General features: G+C 45.0%; 1 protein-coding gene across 2 annotated transcripts in view; it reads right to left on the bottom strand.

Annotated features, from left to right (window-relative positions):
• Nucleotides 1-17,411, bottom strand: part of FBXO31 (F-box protein 31) — a 48,743-nt gene that overhangs the window by 25,504 nt on the left and 5,828 nt on the right. The window contains exons 2-3 of one of the 2 annotated variants that reach the window (XM_075939930.1): nt 13,817-13,888; nt 10,679-10,765 (exon numbers count right to left, since the gene is read on the bottom strand). In XM_075939930.1, coding sequence (XP_075796045.1) covers nt 10,679-10,765; nt 13,817-13,888 — 159 coding nt within the window. The remainder of the gene's footprint in view (nt 1-10,678; nt 10,766-13,816; nt 13,889-17,411) is intronic. The other variant, XM_075939931.1, reaches the window with a different exon arrangement.

Raw genomic sequence — 17,411 nt, 5'->3', positions numbered from 1 at the left:
TATCTCCACCTAGAAGATTCATCTGGTACTGCTCGGGTCCTCAACTCAGAAAGTCAATTTTTTGGTGTGGGTCTAGGGAGGAGGGGTTCAGGATGCAGGCTGCCCCAGGGAGAGGGGACAACCCCAGCTGTGTCTCACAGCAGTTTGGGTCCAGGTGAGAAGTGCCTGACCAAGGCTGCTGCAGCAGGCACAGCTGGGGGAGAGGTGCATGTCCTCCAGCTGGGGGACAAACAGACAGGCATTCTGACATATATAGTAAATAGCTGTCCCTTTTTCCACCTCTGACCCCTGCTGGTTCAACGGGGTTATAGCCGTCCAGGTGCCCACCACTGGCCCCTCGCAGTCATTCTGCAGTATAACTCCCTCCTATCACACCTCTCTCTCTCCATTTTATGAGAAAAATCAAATTCCACACACATCCCATCATCCTGGCACAACCAACCCCTTAAGTTATAAGAAAAAACTGCATATCAAATTTGCTGGTCCTAGCTCTTACTTTTAGGAGTTCTTGAACAAATGGACTCAGACAGATGCACATTTCTAAAATACATAGTAAAACAGGAGATTCCACAACCTCCTTGGGCAATTTATTCCAGGACTTAAGCACCGTGACTAGGGATGTAAAAGAACAGTCGACTATCCAATAAGCCTAGGCTTAACGGGTAGTCGAGTTGACTACTCACATTTTCCCCTGCTTGCTGCCTCTATATCAGAGGCAGCAAGGGGAGGAAGAGAGCCGGATTAAAAGCAGGCTCTCCCCAGCACCATCTCCACGCTGCCAGAGGGTGGCAGGAGAGGCAGAGGTGCAGCACGGGACCTGGCATGAGCAGGGACTAATTCAGTCCCGCTCGCGGTGGCTTTGGGACACTACGGCTCTGCCTTTTAAATGTAGTAAGAGCCCAGCAGCTCTTATGTATAAAAGTGCAGAAACACTGTGGGGTTAACTTCTGGGGCTGGCACAAGCTCACCCCTGGGAGCTAACCCCACTGTGGGCACTGCAGTTTAAATGTACGTTATCGACTAATCAAGTAGTGGATGAAAATTACATCGACTGCTCAGTTAGTTGATTAATTGCAATTTAACATCCCTAACCCTGACAGGTAGGAAGTTTTTCCTGATATCCAATCTAAACCTCCCTTGTTCCAATTTAAATCTGCTGCTTCTTATCAGAGGTTAAGGAGAATAATTTTTCTCCCTCCTCGAGACACCCTTTAGGTACTTGAAAGCTGTTCATGTCCCTTCTCAGTCTTCTTTTTTCTAAACTAAAACCGAATTCTTTCGGTCTTCCCCCATAGGTTATGTTTTCTAGATCTTCAATCATTCTTGTTGCTCTTTTCTGGACCTTCTCCAATTTCTCCACATTTTTCTTGAAATGTGGTGCCCAGAACTGGTCACGATACTTCCATTCAGGCCTAATCAAGGCAGACAAAAGCAGAAGAATTACCTAGTGTGCCTTGCTTACAACACGCCCGTTAATGCAGTCCAGAATGATTTTTGCTGTTTTTGCAACAGTGTCACGCTGCTGAGACATATTTACCTTGTGGTTTACTATTACCCCTAGATCCCTTTCTGCAGTACTCCTTGCTAGACAGCCACTTCCCATTTTAGTGGCATTAAATTGTTTCTTCCTAAGTGGAGTACTTTGCATTTCTTCTTATTGAACTCCTATTTACCTCAAATCATTTTTCCAGTTTGTTCATTGCAGGCAACCATGCTATTGTAGGAGGAGACAGGGCATTTTTACCTCTGTATTTGGCAGCTGGAATGCAATGTTGAATTCTGGTGTTCATAATAGAAGAAGGATTTTGATAAATTTGCAAGGGTTCAGAAACAAGCCATAAGAATAGTTAGGGGACTAGAAAAATCTACCTTAGAGCAATAATCTCAAGGAACTCCATCTATTTAGCTTCACAAAGAAAAGTTTAAAGAAGTGACTTGATCACAGTCGAAAAACCTACATGGGAAACAGAAAGGTCTGACAATCCAGTAACTGCAAGTAAACGTTAGACAAATTTAGACAGTAATTAACCAATGGAACAATTTACCAATTCTCCATCACTGACAAGTTTTTTTTTTTAATCAAGATGGGATGTTTTTCTAAAAGATCTACTTTAGGGATTATTTAAAGGTGGGTCTCTGTTCTGTGTTATGCAGGGGGTCAGACTAAATTCCAATTGTACTTTCTGGCTTTTTACTCTGACCCATAGTCATAATTTTCCGCAAAAAGCTGTTTATATACATGAGTCTTCATAGGGCACTTAGGTCAGTATTACATTCTGCTGCTCTGTTTATTCAACTGCATGGCTCAAAAGTCTTTGGTAGGAAGAGAGAGGCAAGAAATAGATCTTGTCTCCCTCTGATAACAAGCCACCACACTTTGATAAAGTCACACTCCCACTCTGTAAGTACATGGGGCAATTAACTGATTTTAACTAGGCCAGATTAAGCTGGTGGGAATCCTGTTACTGAAGAACTTTAAGTCCAAAGTGTGTGTGTTAAAAAGTAACTGTATAGAAGTAAACAGGAACATTCATTATATAAATGCCTTCACATGTGGGGTCCAGGACACTGCAGACGGCTGTTTAAATCCCAAACAGCCCCACACTAGGGAAGAACTGGAAAGCGACAGAGGAGAAACTGGTCCAATTTCACTCAGCCCATAGAGCGAAGCACAAATTACAAACTGCATGAAGGATACAAAGTGGATGAGACTTAAAAATGAGTCTAAGTGCCTTCCTTTAATACACAAGAAGCCCCATGCTCAGCTAGCTGTCTCCTCCACCCTGTTTGGGCATGGTTGATAAAGACCAGCGGCTTTTAAGATTAGAACGGGAAACCTGGCTTTCATCTGAACTGGAGGAAGAAAAGCTCTTCCATTAGAACCATTGTCAGGGCTAATTGCTACAGCTGACAGTCTTGCCTTCACACCAGGCTTTTAAATACAAGCAAGTCCCTGTTCAAAAGAGGAGAGGCTTGTACTGAACAAGGTTCATAAACTCAGTGCCTGGGTAATCAGCCAGTTACAGATTAGTTCAGGGAAGGCCATGTTTGCTTAGGGAAAGTGGCTGAGTCATACCAACAGCGAGCTCAGTGACTGACATCACCCTTGAGCGTAGATAAAAATCAGAGTCTCCTGCCACTGGGCGGCTGAACAAACTGAGCAGTCCAAGACTCAGATGCCCTTCTCTCTCCAGTAATGTGAAAGGCTTTTAACAGCTGTTCAGAGCCCGAAGATTCCCTAATCAGCCCAATGGGAATAGACTGTTCCCAGACAGAACCTGCAACTTGAGCAGCCTTAAAAACTAACTGCAGTCTCTCTACCCCCTTCCTGGTACTTGCTAATAAACCTCTTAGGAGGCAGGGAAAGTCTCTCAGGGTATGTCTACACTACCCTCCTAGTTCGAACTAGGAGGGTAATGTAGGCATACCGCCCTTGCAAATGAAGCCCGGGATTTGAATTTCCCGGGCTTCATTTGCATAAGCGGGGAGCCGCCATTTTTAAAACCCCGCTGGTTCGAACCTCGTGCAGCGCGGCTACACGGGGCTCGAACTAGGTAGTTCGAACTAGGATTCCTATTCCGAACTACCGGTACATCTCGAGGTGTACCGGTAGTTCGGAATAGGAATCCTAGTTCGAACTACCTAGTTCGAGCCCCGTGTAGCCGCGCTGCACGAGGTTCGAACCAGCGGGGTTTTAAAAATGGCGGCTCCCCGCTTATGCAAATGAAGCCCGGGAAATTCAAATCCCGGGCTTCATTTGCAAGTGCGGTATGCCTACATTACCCTCCTAGTTCGAACTAGGAGGGTAGTGTAGACATACCCTCAGTTATCTGCATCTTAAGGTGGGGGGGAGCTCTATTTCTTTTGTTTTTAAAGCAAGTCTCCAGGAAAAGTGATAACATCTGGGCTTCCCACCACAATGGCTTTGGTTCAGATTGTCGCCACTGGGAGGGGCAGAGCGCCCCCTGCAGCAGCACTGCGTGGCTGAACCTCAGTCAGCCCAACATGTGCTTTCTCTACAGTCAAGGCCTGGTTAGTTACAACTATGATTCTGAAAGATGGAAAGACTGAGGACGAATCTGCAAGCTCTCTCTCAATTCTGGATGGAAGCAGCCCCCTCTCCCCCCCCCCCACTTTCCAATTGGCTCCTCCTCCCCTCTCTGTACCTACAAGAATGGCTATATTGGGTCAGACCAAATGTCCATCCAGCCCAGTATCCTGTCTGCCGACAGTGGCCAATGCCAGGTGTCCCAGAGGGAGTGAATTGAACAGGTAATGATCAAGCAATCTCTCTCCTGCCACCCATCTCCATCCTCTGACAAATAGAGGCTAGGGACACCATTCCTTACCCATACTGGCTAATAGTCATTAATGAACTTAACTAGATACATTCATGGAGGTTCTCTTTTAAATCCTGTAATAGTCCTAGCCTTCACAACCTCCTCAGGCAAGGAGTTCCACAGACTGACTGGCTGTGTCTAGACTGGCAAGTTTTTCGGCAAAAGCGGCCACTTTTACGGAAAAACTTGCCAGCTGTCTACACTGGCCGCTTGATTTTGCGCAAAAGCACTGACTTTCTACTGTCTGAAATCAGTGCTTCTTGCGCAAATACTATGCTGTTCCCGTTCGGGCAAAAGCCCTTTTCCGGAAATGCTTTTGTGCAAAAGGGCCAGTGCAGACAGCTGAAAACTGTTTTGCGCAAAAAAGCCCCGATGGCGAAAATGGCAATCGGGGCTTTCTTGCGCAAAACCGCATCTAGATTGGCACGGACGCTTTTCCGCAAAAAGTGCTTTTGCGGAAAAGCGTCCGTGCCAATCTAGGCGCTCTTTTCCACAAATGCTTTTAACAGAAAAACTTTTCTGTTAAAAGCATTTGCGGAAAATCATACCAGTCTAGACATAACCACTATGTAATGTGTGAAGAAGAACTTCCTTTTATTTGTTTTAAACCTGCTGCCCATTAGTTTCATTTAGTGGCCCCTAGTTCTTATATTATGGGAACAAGTAAATAACTTTTCCTTATTCACTTTCTCCACACCACTCATGATTTTATAGACCTCTATCATATCCCCCCTCAGTCTCCTCTTTTCCAAGCTGAAAAGTTCCAGTCTCTTTAATCTCCTCACATGGGACCCGTTTCAAACCCCTAATAATTTTAGTTGCCCTTCTCTGAACCTTTTCTAACGCCAGTATATCTTTTTTGAGATGAGGAGACCACATCTGTACGTGGTATTCCAGATGTGGGTGTACCAGGGATTTATATAATAGCAATAAGATATTCTGTCTTATTCGTTACCCCTTTTTAATGATTTCTAACATCCTGTTTGCTTTTTTGACTGCCACTGCACACTCCGTGGACATTTTCAGAGAACGATCCACGACTACTCCAAGATCTCTTTCCTGATTAGTTGTAGCTAAATTAGCCCCCATCATATTATATGTATAGTTGGGGTTATTTTTTCCAATGTGCATTTGTTTACATTTATCCACATTACATTTCATTTGCCATTTTGTTGCCCAGTCACTTAGTTTGGAGAGATCTTTTTAAAGTTCTTCACAGTCTGCTTTGGTCTTAACTATCTTGAGCAGCTTAATATTGTCTGCAAACTTGGTACAGAGTTAGAGGGATCCCCTTGGGATAGAGTTCCCTGTCCCCATCCAGGGAATCTGTGTAGGGATCTCCTTCTGGTTATCCAGGCCCTGGTTCAGCTTTTCTGGCCCCAATGCATGTGGCCAGAAGCTACCTTCAGTAGGGTGATGGAGGTGTCTGGTCTCAGCAGCTTACACAGACAGCCAACGAGAGGTGGCCAATTAGCGCCAACTGGGGTGATGTCTGTTACAGAGGGCTTGTGTACACAGGGAAGCTATTGCAAACTGAGCGAGGGTGTGAGTTTAAAGTGGGATAGATATTCCCTCACGTACACAAACCCAGCAACACTTCTGCTGGAAACTGACTGTGACCCATCGTTCACAGGGCCATCAGGCTGTCAACCTCAAAGGGGAGGGCAATTGGAAAAGGGATTGTATTCAGTCAGGGAAGGGACAGGAGGCAGCACAAGCCCCCAACTCCCTTGGGAGAGAATTTGCTTGGGTAAGCTCCAGTATCAGTGTTATCCACCTACAATCAGGTAAGAGAAATAAAGAAAACGTTACTGACCCAATTCAGAATAATTCAGCCAAGTGAGATCTACACAGCTGGGACATGACACAGAAAGCAGTTTTAGTCTTGGGGATACCTGTCAGAAGAGGATGGGGACCACTTCAGATTCCATGAATGCTAACTAAAAGTTCTTGCAGCAGCATCTGGCTTCTACTGCCTGATCACAAGTACTAGACGCTGCACATTTCACGGAAAACTCCAGTCTCCAGGGCAAGAGGAGCTGGGAACAAATGAAAGGAGCTTAGATCAACCCTGCGATTCAGTGTTTAGTTCTTTAAGGCTCACCTGCCGAGCAAACAGGCATCAACAGTCAGTAATTTGGGAAGCTGGGGGAACAACTAAGAGGTTCGCCATTGGGGGAACAGCATGAAACCCAATGTTGGAGCTGTTGAAAATGACACACTCATACCAGTTATTCACTAAATCTGTAAAGCAATTCTGATTCCTGAGGGGCAGCCTGCTCCTATGTCACTCCCTTCAAGGTGGAGATCTGGCTGGAGGGTGCATCCAAGGACCAACTCCAGTCATCTAAAGAAGTGGCTGTGCCTACAAAAGCTCATGATACCATCGACACGTTTTGTTAGTCTATAAAGTGCTACCAGACCATTTGTTGTTTTTTGTTTTTTAAGTTTATCCTGTACAGACTAACGTGGCTACCCCCTGAAGCAATTGAGACATGATCATCACTGGTTCCTTTTATGGACGGGTCACTCATAGGCCACTTCACTTCTAGCTCTCACTGAAGTTATCAGCTCAAGGGCTACTTCAAACCCTCCCAGTTTGGCTGAAACCAAATGGTCGCTTTTAACTCTTTAGTGCAGGTGAGTTCACAGCATCCACACCACATGTTAGCACATGGCAGGAAGCCACAATCCCAAACATAAATGAGTTAGTAGCTCCATCCCGGATTACCCACCTCTGCAAAATGACCATGCGCTCATCCTCAGAGATGGCAAAGCTGGCTTTATGCACACCCCAAGTACCAAGCCAAACTGGTTTCTCACTCAAGTTCATTAGTTAGATCCAAATCTCACCTTGCTGCAGCCAAGACAGCATTAAATCCTTGCTGCATTAACAGTTATGAAGGTTATGTACACTCATGGAGAAAGGGCTGTTTGTTGGAGATGCACGTCACAGGCTCCAAAATACTACGGAGACCTGAGCTTAGAAAGGTATTCGGGCTTCATGAGAAATGTGCTAACAGAGCAGAGGACTGTACAGAGACTCAAATTTTGCAACGACAACAACAAAAAAGTGAATTTGTAGTTTTCCCATAGCACAAGGATGGCACTTGGTTTGGATAAAGTGACAGACCATGTCATTCAGATCAAGTCAGAGTACGACAAACAAGACCATTGCGTCTCCATAGATCTATGTGAGTTTATCTGCATCCCTTGTGATGGTCTCTAAACACACTCAGCATTAAAAGCAGAGGGGGCCATGGATTAAATCGGCTTGGCAAAATTCAGTTTTACACTTTTAAAATAAAAAAATTAAAAAGCCTTAAATATTGAGATCAATTTAAGTTCTCATACCCCGTGTTCCCTGTAAGCGAAGCACATTTCAAATGCAGAACTGCAGTGCGTATGGTTCCTGGAACCAGCGCGAGCCGGAACCAAGCAGTCCCAGCTCACACCCGTCTGGGATCGCTGCGCCTCTGCATTTTAAATATAAGAGCCGGGGGAGGGGGGGTGCAGTAGGGGGGCTCTTGCCACATTAAAAAAAAGCAGAGCTGCAACAGTCCAGAGCCGGCGCGAGCCAGGACTGCTTGGTCCCGGCTTGAGCTGACTCCAGGAGCTACCCCCGCTGCGGCTCTACAGAGCGGCCCCCTTATCAACTAATCGTGTATTTGATACAAATTCCTGCTTTGGGGCAAAATCTATTTATAGGTCAGGAATGAAACAATAGGGGAGTTGGCCAGCAGGAGAAACCAAGACACAATTTGTGGCAAGCAAGGGGTATCAACTACACAATTAGCCAAATAACCGTGCTTTAACATCCTTAACCAGAAGGTTGCAAAGTCAAGGTGACCCCTAATTTACTGCCTGCAGATGAACCACATGACTCCAGGGTCACTCAGTATTTTCAATAAGCTCCATGCACCCAAGGAAACTTGAGCGTAAAGGTCACTTGAGCAGCAGTCCTGGGGCTTTCTAGTATAATTTTCATTCCTAAACACGTTCAGATTTTCTGGATGCACATAAGTGGAAGACCCCAGTGCTCATTTACACACTGGCAGAGTTCCCATTCCATCAAGCTTATATTTCAGGATCTCTCCCTACAGGCGATAAATCCATCCATGGCTATTAGCCAAGATGGCCTGGGATGCAGATCCATGCTCCAGGTTCTGGACTGACACTGACGGAGGCTAGATCATTCAATTGCCTTGTTCCAGTCATTCCCTCTGAAGCATTTAGCACTGGGCATTGTCTAAAGACTGGACAAGATTGACCACTGCTCTGATCCAGTATGGCCTGTGATGTTGCACCCCCATATTTTTAATGGAAATATGGTTTTGAATATGGATAAGCAGAACCAATGTCTTACGCAAATTGGAACATCTAACCTATCACTGGACAGTTTGCAGTCCCCTGAATGCGTATATTTTATTTGTGTGCATGTATCATTCTTGCATGTGACATTACAAATAGGAAGAATAAACCCATTTATCTATCTAGATGTGCTACTGAAAGCCATTAACAGTATTCAAAACAATCATCTGTAAATAGTCTTTCCCTGTACGCCTGGACAATGGTAAATCCTACAAAAACAGCTGGCCCAGTCACCTGATGCTGGAACCCATTTTGAATATGGCACTTTTCCCTGGCGGTGGAGGAAGGGTTGAAGCTGAATTCAAAGGATTCCTGCCTTGGGGCAAAATCTATTTATAGGTCAGGTATGAGACATCAGGGAAGCTGGCCAGCAGGAGAAACCAAGACACCCTTTGCTTACCACCAAGATGACTGCGGAGGACAACAGACTGAACAGTAGGAAGAATCAGACCCAAACTAGGTGGCTGCCTACTTTGTGAAAAAAGAGGATTAAAACAACTGTTAAGGCAAGCAACTGCATGTAACTAGCTTAGCTGGTGTGTTTTATTTTGCTTAGTAACTTTGACCTGTCATAATTTGAAACCACTTAAATCCGACGTTTTATACTTAAGGAAATAACTTATCAACAAAACCAGTGTTAATTATTGTTACCTGTGGGGCTGAAGGGACAACAGCCATGCATGCCTCTTTCATTGATAAAGGGAGGGTGGGCTTAGTGGTATGATCAGTCCATCAAGGGACAGTCTCAAAGGCATCTGTGACAACTCATCACACGGCCTGTCTTAGGAAACTTCCCTTTATTAGGATTAAATACAAATCTTGAAGTCCAGAGTTTATTTTATGAGGAGGAACGAAGCAGGCATTCCCCTCTCTAAATGACATGCCTCAAGCTGATGTCCAGTGATCTCACCCAGGGCATGTCTACACTCCCAAAATAACTTTCACAATAGCATGTCCACATTATGGGGAAGCCTCAAAATTCGTCCGAGGCAGGCTCCATTAATGTGGACATGCTACCTCAACTTAGAGGCTCTGGAAGCACTGAGGAGAAACTAGTTTGAATGACTCTGGGGAGTGGTTCTTTCGAAACAGCAGCAGAGCATCCACTCTACCGCTATTTCGAAATAACTATTTCAAAATTTGCATTATTCCTTGTCGAAAGCAGTTCTTATTTTGAAATAACAGGCTGGTTGTTTCAAAATAACAGGTTTTGTAGATTGGACCTTGCTTGTTATTTCAAAATAAGGGGAGTTATTCTGAAATAACTCCCTAGTGTAGACCAGGACTAAGACACCAGAGAGAGGGGACTACAGTTCAGAGAAAACTAAAGGAAAGTTGCAGAACGGACCATCGTTATGACAAAGCTGGGAACATTAAGGATCAGCTTTTTCTTGGGTGTGGGCAGAGACATCCTCTTAGACTCATCCAGAGGGACGGGACAAAATCTAGAGCAGCAGGTTTTCAGATTGCAACCCACTCAGCTCAGAGCTGAGCCCATGTGACATTCTCAGGGTCATACAGATTGTATTGAATGTGGCCCACAATGGTAACTAGATCAAGAACCACTCAGCTAGAGCCTAATAGTGTCATTTATGGGGCTGGATAGTGTTGGGGAGAGTTGGTCTCAGGAGCAATGTGAGTAGTTTCCGCCTCTCCAAAGCACACGCAAGCCCACTGCTCTGGAAAGCATCTGCTCCCTGTACCTAATTAGTTTCTACCAGTCTAAAACATCAAGAGGATGCTCTTCCAGCACCTCTGAGGGGTGAGTACTACTCCCCCTAGGTTACAACTGGCCACGCTACCTAAGGCATCACCTCAAAGTTCCTAAGAACCAAGTCATGGGAAAGCCTGGGTGACCAGGTCTCCATATTCTGCTCCCAAGGCAGTTTGTTTGCAGTAACTCCACACGCCATGCAGTGCCACGTGCGTGCTCAGTGCAGAAAGCGTTTGCTAATGGAGGTACGTACGGCAGGTGTAAACATCTCTGTACTCCATGTGTTCGTAGTCGGGAAGGATTTTCATAAAACGCCCCGACTTCACTCGTGGATTTATACCTGGACAGACATAGCAGGGTAAGTACCAGAGAAGCTCATTTCCCTCTGATAACGTTAATCTGAATCAACCAGACAGAAAGGCGCCCTTCACTCCCCAACACAGATCAGCCACTCAGCAGAATTCAGAACATAAGTTACTGATGTCACCAAACAAATTCCGAGTGGTGTTATGCAGGACATAACTGAAGATTTTTGGCTCTTTTCATGCCTCCATCCAGCCATTGGTTATCAAAAACACAATCTAGATCTTGGGTTTGGCTTTATTCCTAATTCTCTTAGTGTAGGGTGTAGAACAAGCATTCATTGTTTGAACCATGAAGTCTGAATTCTGCCAACAGTCCCAAATAAATTTTACTGCAACTAAAAAGTTCTGCACGACACTAGAGAATGAGAGCACACCACCAGGTAATCCTTTCAGGATAGCTGAGCAGGAAAGTACCCTTAAGTTTGTAAACAGATGTTTGCTGAATCTAAAAACTGACCACAAGCCAAGGATTTCACATCCCTGCAAACCAGGGTAAGGTTCAGGAAAGGTGGAATGAGCTGACAAGTGTTTTGACATGGCAGAAGCCTGGAGAAACTATGCAGGTCAGGACTCAGATTGTCAGATAGGCAGTAAGAAGCTTGTTTATTTAGAAATGGACTAGAGGTATGCTTTCTGCAGGCAAAACACTGTGTTCTACAGTGTTAAATGCTCACCAAGGACCTTCTACCTGGAAGGAGACTAAAGGTATTAACCACACTGGGAGGTGCTTCGACGTGTAAAGAAACTGCACAAACAGGACCATAGCAGGTACATGATTAATAGACAGCTTGTAACTAATATGACTCTAGCTGTAATGGAAGCCAAACTGCACAGCAAAGAAGAGCAAGAAAATTCCCCACAGTTATTTTCTAAGCACTACGTACACTCGAGTTGCCCTGAGTAGTCTCCCAGGGAAGTAAGTGGTTCCATTCTCATTTTAGATAGGGAAATTGAGGCACGGTGAAGTTACATGGTCAAGACCACACAGCGACAGGATATCTAGCTCCCACCATTAAGGTTTGATGCACCAGGTCACCATTGCTTTTGACAGCAAGATGAAGCACCACACCCATTTGAAAGGAGTCAGCCATCCTGGGGATGGCTAAGCATAATCAAGACTCTCACAGTGGTGACCTACGAAGGGAAACATTTTTAACGAGCTGAGCCCCTGTCTATAAGGGCCTTGGAACTGTCTATAAGGGCCAACAGTTTGTCACTAGTGATTTCCTGAAGACCTGCAGTTGTTCCATTCTCTCCTAGACTGATTCAGCATCAGCCTTTGAGACCCATAAAACCCATGGGTTCCCTGATTTTGGTGGCAAGGACAGACCAATTCAGGACTGTGGGGCTGGTGTCAGCCAGCTTGCTGCTGGGGTTGAAGCAAGCGCCCCCAGCTGCCTACCTGCAACTGATCCAGCCAATGTAGTCTCTGACCACTAAGTAGGAGGGGCAGCTTGAGCTTACTAAGCAGGGGACTCCAGCATTCAAATGCCAGTTCAGGGTTATGCTGAATCTGCCTGTATTGCCTCTAGGGATTTGAACGAGTAGTTGATTAACTGATTAGCCTAGGCTAATTCGTTAATCTAATGGACTACTTGCATTCCCACCCCCCTGCTGCCTCTGAATCAGAGGCACAAGGGGGGAGGGAAGCAGGAGCCAGTGCTGCTGACTGGGCTCTGCGTGCCGCCTGCACCCCCCTCCCATGCTGCTACCTCTATCAGAAGCAACAGTGTTTGGGGGGGGGGGGGGAGGCAACCGCAGAGCAGTCTCTGCTTGCGGCAAGCCTGGGCCTGCCATGGGCAGAGGCTGCTTTGCAGCAACAGCCCCTGTTTGCAGGGGGTCCCAGCCCCCCATGGATAGGGACTGCTGCCAGAGCCTCTGGCCGTGGGGGGTCCCAGCCCTGGCCGCCGCAGACAGAGGCTGCTTTGTGGCAGCCTCACCCGCTCTCTCTCCTGCCCAGCAGCCTCTGTCCGTGGAGCACTCAGACAGGGGCTGCTGCTGTCTCTGTACCAGTCTGCGAGGGACCTGGTTTTTAAACTGTCTCTCCTCATGGACCATCTCCCTCCTGGCAGCAGCACAGGGTGGCAGGGAGCTCCTCAGAGTGAGGCAGGAACACACTGGCCGCCAGCCCTGCCCCCGGGGACTATAGAATAGTCGACTAAATGCTAGGAATTCATGCGGCTAGTCAACTATTCAATTAACCAAGAGCTAACAACTCTAGCTGCCTCTTCCTCCTCCTTCCCCACTGTACAAAAAGGATAAAACTCACCTACCTCCCAGCGGGCTAGTGATAACCAAGGAGTTTGCATTTGTAAAGCACTTACATGAAAGTGGCAACATCCACCAGAATGCATGGGCAGCCGCTGCTTATTTGGAGATGTGTCCTAGCAACAATTGTGGATGATACTATGCAGGCCCACCACAGTCAGGACCCCCTTGTTCTGCAGGAGTAGTTTTGGAATGTTGGGGGCAGGTGAGGGAAGTAAAGGAACAGATAACCTCCCTCTCCCCCTTGTGTGTGTCAAGCGGTAATAGGTGCTGTACAAACAAACATTTCCCCAATGTACTGTATCGGTGAACAGCAGTAGATTACATTGGGGAAAGGGAGTAGGACTTTGTTAGAAGACCATACAAAGATAAAACCTACTGCGATTAATACAGGTTACCCACTGGCCAGATCTGTAAGGAGCAAACAAAACCAAACAATTGAAGATACTTTAAAAATCCTACACACAGATTAAAAGCTCTCATCAGATTTGCCTGAGCTGTTACCAGTTACTAAACATGCTAGTCACAAACTAATATCCAGAGACCCTCAGATTCTGGTTTCTTCCAGTGAAAGAAACACAGCAATTCTTGATATCTGTCTGGTGTTAAAATGGTATGGGAGCCAAACTCATTACAATCTGTGCCAAGACAGACAGGGTCTGTGTTTCAAATGTTCAGAATATTCATTGAAAAATTCATTTGTAAAAATGGAACTAAACCAGATCAGGAGCACATAGACCTGCACTGACTTCACTTACGTTTGGCATAGACATCTCGACAGGACACTCCAGTGACCTCCAGTTTCCGTAAGTTCTCACAGACACCATATTCTGCAATGACAAGATAGAAGGTGTTGAAGAGATAATATAATGAATGATCTTGTGAAAAAGTCTGGACTGTCCACAGAATTTTAGGATTCCTACAACTGCAACAAGAATTTAAGCAGCCTTAAATTCAATCCCATGGATTTTATTTAGATAACAACCTTGCAAATTGCTCTATTGGTTTGCATATAATCTTGTTGCTCTTTTCCAGAAGCACAAAAAGAAAGCTGAGTGACATTCCTTTCCAGATTCACTTCTCAGAATCCTTAATACATTTTGCAAGTGATGGCTGGCTGCCTGCAACACATCATGACAAGTTCTTGCTGGTAAATTACAGACACATCTAGAATAGGTAGCAGCATAAAGTGGGGGAAAATGACCCATCCAAACTGATCCTCTGTCAGGAGAGCAAATCATCATTGCAACTGGTAGTTTTACCCCCAACAAGCAAAAAAGTGTGTATTAAGACTCAAGGAAAATGGTCACATTTCCGAGTATTGGAAGATCTATAGCTGAGATCACTGTAAAAGAGTAAGACTGTTTCATGGCCCCAAGTTGTGGAGAATGTAAGAGTCTGCATGTACAAATACACTTGCGAACAATCAGACTGAAATGGATTCTTTGCTTTGCAGATACCTCTGACTGGTTTGTTTTCAATACAGTCTGTTAATCATCCGGGGATCTTAAAAGCCTTTTCAACATTTTAAAAGTAACTTTAAAACAGGAAATGGGAGACTCCACTGCAGTTTCAAAAGGCAAGCATTAAAATTTAATTCTTACACATAGCCAACAAGCACTAGCAAACAGTACAGCAAAAGAAATCCTGTAACAGCAAGGGAAGAGGGGAAACGTATCAAATAGCAAGGAGGAGCTTAGTGCCAAAAGCAAGTCAGCTGCAGATACCCTCATATCCCTCAGTAGGGAAAATCCACACTTTCTGAAAACCTCAACTGCACCTGCTAAAAAAATCAGACACCAGCTTCCTTCAGTAGATTAAAGCACCTGATAGCTCCTCACACCTGTCAGATATCCAATACCAAGCTTGTCCTTAAAGAACCCCAGGGAAGCCACCTGATCCGAAACCCTCTCTCGCACAAGGGATGGTGCCCATCAAGCTTCCTTCAATTTATGATTAACTATTGCTGCCTGTTACCAGTATCTATTCCCAATAACTAGCACTGTACTCTGATTTCAAGTTATAGGCAAAGCAGACATCAATCATGTTCTTACTATACATATGTGCCTACGTAGATACATGTTTGGCAACGGTATGCATCATCATCTGACAGAGCACCCACGAGATTACATGCACTTTGGAAGGTTGACCTGGGTTACTGCAGGAACCAATGTGCACAGTCTCTTGCTACAAGAAGTGTGTTGAATAAAAACAGGAAGGGGATAGGAGGGAGAAAACATATTCCCCGCATTATAAACTTCTGCTCATCAGCAAGAGCAGGATGAAGCCCTAGTTTAGGATGGGAGATGGGGAGGGAGTACAATTAGCTAATGAACAGACAGCAAAGCTTCCAGGAATGCACTTCGAGCCTAGCACAAAACAAGCCATTTCGAGCTGGGCTGGAGCCAATCGAACGTATGCAGCAATCTTGCAGATTCGTGAAACCAAAGCGCATTTCCAGCTTTTAATTCAGGACCTACCCCACAAATGATGCCATGTCCCTCCTGCCAATCTGGCAGGTATTCTACTGCTTTTAACGTTAGCTTGTGTCTTGTTTGGTAACAGAGTAATATCAGTGACATGATAAAAGCAATAGGCTTTTGCAGCTGGTCTGTGATTCAGGAAATTACAGGCCTTCACAAGAGGCTAGAAGTGGTGTTGTCACAGCCTATGGTTTGGAGAATAGCTAGTTCATATACTAAAGCAAAGGTTCACTTGCCTACAGAGCCAGCAAGAGGGCTGCTATGTCTGGCTGTGTGCTTTGCACAGCAAGCAATGCAGATAGATTAAATTGGATTCCGTCATCCAAAGTCAGACTGCAGGGGGAAAAAACCACGTAGGGATGTTACAGGTCCAGCTGAGTGCCTCTTTTGGTCACTGACGCAGCTACTGAACCCCCAGGTTTTTTAAGCCCATAGAAACTGATTGATGTCCAAGTACTGCCACTATCATAACGTCTCTCAGGTGCAGACCTTCTCTTTGGCACATACACCCGCAACAGCAGTGCCACATGGCTCCCCACCACTCAGCCCCCAGAACCAGCGATGACCCCTCAGACTCTCCCTGTCACTTAAACACCAATCCTGGGGGAATTCTGCAATTTTACTATGGCTCCAAATGCAACAATTGCTAACACACCCTTTCCATGAACTCCACTAACAACTCCATAGAATCCATCAGAATTCCTAAGCTGTATCAAATCACCACAAGACAATTCTGTTCAAAATATATTTTTTCGTTTTGTTCTTTATTAGTCAGGGTAGGAGTGTGATGACTCTCTTCCTCCAGGAGATGGGCTCCTGATGTCACACAATAACATGATCCTCACTTTGGAATTACATCATCAAGCCTGTCTAAACTAGTGGAAACACTGATCAAACAAAGAAATCATTATGTAAGCTGGGAAAAACCATTCAATGAAACAAAGATCCCGTCAATTAGCATCATTAAGTCGCAGGGGAATACTGGATGTTTCCAGCAAGGGTATACTGGATGTTTGGGTATACTGGATGTTTCCAGCAAGAATCATCTTCTCAAACATTAGAAAATTCCTAAAAACCATTCCAGTGCCATTCATTTCCATTGCTATGTGACATGAGGCATGCAAGTCCTGCAAGAATTTCATCTAGTTTGCTGGCAAGAATGTCATTTTAGGAAATTCCTACAAGTCAGAATCCTGGTCTACTCAGTAATATGAACTACAACCAGAAGCCCATACTGGCTTTACTTAACTGCCAATACAAAATTACAGGTTGTGGAGACCAAAGTATCTTTTACCACTACCACAGCCCTTCAAGGAAAAAAAAAAAAACCACTTAACTCCCCTACTACTCCCACATCCAATCCCAACTTTTATTAAAGACAAGAATGCTCACCAGAGCATTGACAGCACTATTTATTCTTGACTCTGGAAAGGATAAAGGGGAGGTTAAACTAAGCTAAGAGCTGTGTAATACTGCAATGCAACTACAGGGGAAAAAATACTGTTTTGCTCTCCCTGACAATCAAATGGGAGGTTTCCAGTAGATCCTGCTTCACTGCAATTAAGGTTATTTTAAGGGAAGTTCTCAATGCGCCAGAAATTAAATGCTGAAAATGTTTTAAAGCCTTAATGTGGATGGAAATTCACTGCCATCGTGAGAGCGGCTGCTCATAATCTTACTTCAAAAGGAAGGCTAGAACTTGATTATGAAACTGTTCTACTTGCTGGGAAGGCTGCTCTTAGGTTAACTGACAGGACTTCTGTATTTACCATGTGTTGAGTAAATCTTACCAGCGTTGCCAGGCCCTGTGGAATTTAAAGTATTAAACAGTGCACTGTTTATTATGGCCTGCACTTAAGTGTAACATTGT

The sequence above is a fragment of the Pelodiscus sinensis genome, chromosome 12, assembly GCF_049634645.1.
Source record: "Pelodiscus sinensis isolate JC-2024 chromosome 12, ASM4963464v1, whole genome shotgun sequence".
Taxonomy (NCBI): Eukaryota; Metazoa; Chordata; order Testudines; family Trionychidae; genus Pelodiscus; species Pelodiscus sinensis.
This window is presented reverse-complemented; position numbering and strand designations above follow the sequence as displayed.